This window comes from Miscanthus floridulus, chromosome 18 (assembly GCF_019320115.1).
Source record: "Miscanthus floridulus cultivar M001 chromosome 18, ASM1932011v1, whole genome shotgun sequence".
In the NCBI taxonomy this organism is placed as follows: Eukaryota; Viridiplantae; Streptophyta; class Magnoliopsida; order Poales; family Poaceae; genus Miscanthus; species Miscanthus floridulus.
Genome location: NC_089597.1, coordinates 81,747,785 through 81,753,237, shown reverse-complemented (window position 1 = coordinate 81,753,237; position 5,453 = coordinate 81,747,785). Strand labels below are relative to the sequence as shown.

At 49.6% G+C, this 5,453-nt stretch overlaps 1 protein-coding gene across 1 annotated transcript; it reads left to right on the top strand.

The window, feature by feature from the left end:
- Positions 1–5,230, top strand: LOC136524093 (uncharacterized). The gene is made up of 4 exons (XM_066517567.1): positions 1–12; positions 1,388–2,225; positions 2,314–2,831; positions 2,934–5,230. Exons 1-3 carry the CDS (start codon positions 1–3, stop codon positions 2,520–2,522), a joined length of 1,059 nt encoding a protein of 352 aa, XP_066373664.1. The 3' UTR covers positions 2,523–2,831; positions 2,934–5,230.
- The last annotated feature ends 223 nt before the right edge of the window (positions 5,231–5,453 follow it).

The window sequence follows — 5,453 nt, the reverse complement described above, 5'->3', positions numbered from 1 at the left end:
ATGGTAGATGAGGTAAGTATACTTGCAGCTGCATTATATCATTGCATTTTGTCATGAGCATATGCATTTGAGCTAGGTCAGTGAGAAAGTTATATAACTATTCCAGAGTGCTTTTAAGCCAGGTTGGTGAGAAAGTTATATGACTATTCCGGAGTGCTCTTGTGGATTATGTCGCCGCTTGCTGGCCCCGGCCATAGGTGGTCGACGCGAGCTCGCATGGCCGTGTTCGTTTGTGGAGAAGAGATAAGGAAGAGGATGATACATGGGTCCCACGTGTCTCTACTAGGATAGAATTGGGAGGCATGTTTTAGATAGTGTTACCGTAGAAAACAGACAAGTAGAGGGGCGCCCTCCCATGAGGGGCCCTGCCCCGGCGGCTGCCCAAGCTCATATGGCTGAGTTGCTGCCCACCCACGAGCGGGCCTCCCCTGGCGCTTGACGCGAGCTCACATGGCGAGTTCGTTTGTGGCGAAGTGATAAGGAAGAGGTTGACACATGGATCCCACGTGTCATTTTTTACTGGGATAGATTTGAGAGGCCTGTTATAGAGGAAAACAGACAAATGGGTCTATTTTGGATAGTATAGCTGGATGGGGGTGGTGGGGTGCCGTGCACATATATGCTCCTTGCACTGCACAGGTGGGCCGAGAAAAATTTTCTTTGCCCTTTTCGATTCTGACATGATGGCAGTATCTTGAATAGACTCATGCATGTATGCAACTAGAATACTAGATGCAATTCTACCTAGAAATAGAATACTATTTTCTCGTATAACTAAAAAGAATAAAATAAAATTATTTTTCATATGATTTTTTTTTTTTTTTGTCATCTTCGCTCCGCCTCTCTGCGATACCCGCCTTCCGTTCGCGCGCAAATCGCTAGAACGCCGCAATCACCGGCCCCTACCCACCGTGCGTCCGATCCACGCCGACGCCAGCTCCCGCCCGCCCCCACCGCTCCGCATCCACCTCCTCTTCCTCTCCCCTGGCCGCAGCGCGCACGGATGCCGCGCCCGGCCGCCTCGCCGTCGCCGCCTCCACGCGTCCGATCCGCCTCTCCCGTAGCAACGCACGCCGACGCTCCCTCTCTCTCCCTGCCCTCGCGCCGCCGCTCCATCACTGCGCTCGCCCACGCCATCGCACTCCATGGCCGCCCTACCCCGACGAGGCTAGGGTTTTCCGGCCCCCACCCCTCGAGGCAGCGCTGCCGTCGCTGGTAGCCACGGCGCCGCGAAGCCGCCGCTCCGCCCTCGCCGGCTCCGATTCGCGACGCGCGCTACACTCCTCCATCTACCCGGCTCCGGTGGCCCGACCCTGTGCTGCGCTACCACAGGGGCACCGGCGAGGGCAAACCCTAGCGGCGCGGTTGAGGCCTCCGGCGCGACCAGGTCCTCCTCTACTCCTCTCTCCCCATACGTCGCGCGGAGGAGGTACACACGAGCCCCGGAGTGTGGAGGCGCCGCGGAAGAGGCCAGACAGGCCGGCGTGCGACCCCGGTAGTGTGCAGCATCGGCGGCATAGGAGCACGCGAAGCCGGCGCGCAGCCCAGACGGCACGGTAGCGCGCGGACCCGGCGGTGCGGCAGCCGCGGCCCTAGCACGCGAGCTTCCCCAGGCAGCCACGGTACGCGCGGACGTGGACCCCGCGGGCGGGAGGTGGCGCGGCCGGTCCACGGTGCTTCGGCGAGGCTCCCGGCGTGCTACCCCGGTTCGTTATCTTTCTCCCTGGCGGCGTCGCATGCTCTCCCTTGCTCGCTCGCCTCCCCCGGCGCGCACGCACGCTCCTCCGCGCGGTGGACCCAAACGTCCTCTTTTCCCTGGCGCTCGCTCGCACGCTCCCCCGCGCGTGGACCAGGACGCGCGGTGAAACCGGACGTCCACCAGGCTCCAATCACGCTCTCTGCCCTCGCGAGATGCTGCCTCCAATCGCGCTCCTTCCGAGGATCACATGACCGGTCGCGCTCACACCGCCGCCTCCGCACGCCAGGTGCTCAAGTCTTGGTCGGGCCTTCGCCGGCGACGAGCACCCAACAGGTATGCTCACCCCTTCTCTTCCCTTTGTGCTGTGCGAAACCAAGCATCCGAACCCTGGCCCCATGCCCTGTCGCGCTCACGCCGCCGCCCTCCGCCATCCCGCATCCCGCCACCGTTGCTGCTTCGCGCCGCCGGCGCACGCCAGGTGCTCAGGTCTTGGTCGGGCCCTTCGCCGGCGACGGCCACCCAACAGGTATGAACCCTAGCTGTTTGTATTCGAATCTGATCTGATTACAAGTGTATAAATGTATTATGCCTACTAACTTTGATCCCTTTCAAAGGTTACGAGGCGTACATGTGCACGCCCAATGTCCTTTACTGGATCTGCGTCTGCTATTCTGTGTGCTTTGATAAACTTTGCTCTGAATGTGTCCTAGCCCTTGTGCTTCCCATCCTCCCAACCTTGGCGTGCTTTGATCTGCTTTGCCCATGCGGTCAGGCCAACGGTATCTTTGCTGCTGCTGCTGCCAATCTACTGTTTCTCTGTTAGTGTTTGTGAGGAGGTTACTAATTGGGGATTTGGGGAGTAATTGTTGTGCCCCTGGCCTCTGATTATAGTTGCTGCAGAGTTGCACAACTTTGTGAATGAAGACTTGGCAAAGTTGTATCCTGATCTAAAGAAGTATGTTAACATTTCAGTAATTGAAGCAGGAGGTCAATATCAAAATTATCGTTTAGTTAATTTGTTGCTACCACTGATTTGATACTACAACTGGTTCCTCGACGCAACAGTGGCGCTGCGCTTCTCCTATACTCCCTCCTCGCTGTGACATTGGAGATGCAACAGCAAAAGATCCAGGTTTGGCCTCACTCCCTTATGTTCAGAATGTTTTGGAATTCTGCAAATGACCAATGATAGGATTGAATGGCTGAACAATGCATGTTACTTTGCTGCCTGCAGTCAGCTTGTTCTTTATTGTCTCTGTGGGACATGCTAAATTGGTGGAATCCCCAGACGAGTTCTCGGCACAGGGAATATAATCGTGATTGATCAAACATAAATTAAAAATCAACCTCACCGTAACAGCTATTAGAAATACAGCCCACCAGCCACCGGTAACCAGAAGTCCAGAACTGGTTTTGCATGCACAAACAGGTGAGGAAGGTTCTGTATTGCCTTGTGAGACTTGTGCAGTGGTGTACATGGTTCTGTATTTCTTTCATTTCACTGTCTTATCTTAGAGAATGCATTGAGCAGCAGTTCAGTAACTAACGGGCCTCAGGTTCACTCATGTGAAATCATCGTCAAGGTAGCACATAAATTTCCAAAAAAATGGCCCAATATCCTTATGTGTTTCCAGACATTATCCTTTTTGCCAATCTTTCAGGAACCCACCTACTACAGTCGACCAGGGATTTTCACTTATGTCTTTAATAGCTAAAGGGAGGATGAAAATAGTTGAATATCCACATGAACGATGAAATTCACTGCAATTTGTATGTCTGGTGTTTTCCTTATATGTTACTGGTGATGGCACACTAAAGAGAACTACTTTCATTTTTCAATTCTCCAGTCAGAGCATTTCTTGTTGATTTTTTTAAATGGTACAGTTTTGTTAGTTGCTTGTCTTGCCATTTGTTTCGGAACCAAGTCTGCTGGTCTGACATGAATATGGATTTTATGATTTTAAAAATGAGTAAAATATATTCAAAACATTACAGTAGCTTTCATTCTAAAAAACCAAGGATCGTTATTATTTTCCTCACATGTTAGCTGGTCTGAAGGGCAGGCCTGGTGCAAGCGGTAGAGTCTTACCGCCTGTGACCGGAAGGTCCCAGGTTCGAGTCGCGGTCTCCTCGCATTGCACTGGCAACGGTAAGGCTTGTTACTAACACCCTTCCCTAGACCCCGCACAGAGCGGGAGCTCTCTGCACTGGGTACGCCCTTTTTTTTTACATGTTAGCTGGTCTACTCTTTGTGTTCAATGCATGCTATCAGACCAGCCTTTTATGGGCATTCCCATTATTTTAACATTGGAGATTAAATAATGCATTGTAGGTTATTCATAATATTTGCATTGCAGGTGAGGTGACAACAATCTGCAAGCTTAAATTGCATCATAGCGCGTTAGCTTCTCTTATGGTCTTACTTTCTGAAACATAAAAATAGTTGTACCACTCTAGATGATCTGAGTAGATAAAAGTGAACTCAGTTTGATTTGAAGCATGAAAGGAATTTAGAGTTTTTGGATGGGTATTTCCTTGAATCACTGGAGATGCTTTATTGCTTGCTTGAGCCAGTCCTTCCATTGTGCAGTGTTTGCAAGAATTCAAACAGGATTCATAGGTAATAGGTTTGATTGCCAGAGTTTGAAGCCTGTTTAGCTTCACCAGTCCACTATTCAGAGTGTGTGTCAAATGGTTTCAGACTTTCAGAGTTTGTGAGGCTGAATCACTGTTACAGGGACTCCACGAGGTCTTTTCCCGAGTGCTGATGTTAACTGCACGCTTGTTGTAGTGCTGCTTGTGTTTGGTGTTTCTTGCACTGAATCTACATTCATTCTGATAGGTGATAGCGGTCAGTCTTCAGAGCTGCTGATACTGTCTTTGACTTCATGACTTGGAGCATTTGTCAGCCTGCGTTCAGAGTAGTTCATATCCACGTCGTGCCTGTTTAGTTTCCTCACCAATATATTGCTCGTTCAGCATTGCTCTTTGCCCTCAAAATGGTAGTATTTTTTTAAAAAACGATGCTGCATTGTGGTGCAAGACTGCTTAGCTATGAAATGTACGATAGATGTTGTTCTCTGCAGTATAAAAGGTTGCTGTTCTCTGCAATAAATTTACAACTTCTTAGCAGTATCTTTTTCCTGCCTTTTTTTTAGAATGAAACCACACTTCATTTTACTACTTCTCTGGTGCACAGAGCCTAACGAGGCTGCCTCTGTTTAGAGCCCAAGAAGGTCATCTGCGGGGCTGCGTCTTTTGCAGTAGGCTTCTGTTTATCTTTTGTACATAGCATTTCTTGCTTCTGAATTGCTCGTGCTAAGCAGGGACAAGGATTGATGGATCCACAGGACTGGCCGATGAGCTGGAACTTCAGCGCTGCATCATAACTGATGAGAGCGTCAGCAGCAGCATCAGGGTCATGTTTCAGTTTTAGCTGCCTAGAAATGCTACCTGCCAGTTTCAAGTATATTGATCATCCTTAGTTGTAATAATATGAAAATGCCTGTTCGCAAAAAAAATAAATGAAAATGCCTATTTGTACCTGCTAGCTAGCCATACATTTTCTGCTTTTTTTTTCTTAGTTCATTGGTGAATAATGTTTCAAAGAGGAATACAATGTAGCTTTTCATTATAACTTGAGGATCTTACCACCTTCTCTAATTGAATGTTTGTTGGGCAAGAACTTTTTTTTTGGTCTATTTATGGATTTATTGATGTATGAAGGGAATTCCTATAGATTATTAATTCTTGC

Coding starts and splice junctions, on each gene's coding strand:
- LOC136524093 (XM_066517567.1), top strand. Junction 2,226..2,313: donor CGGCGACGGCCACCCAACAG/GTATGAACCCTA, acceptor TCCCTTTCAAAG/GTTACGAGGCGTACATGTGC.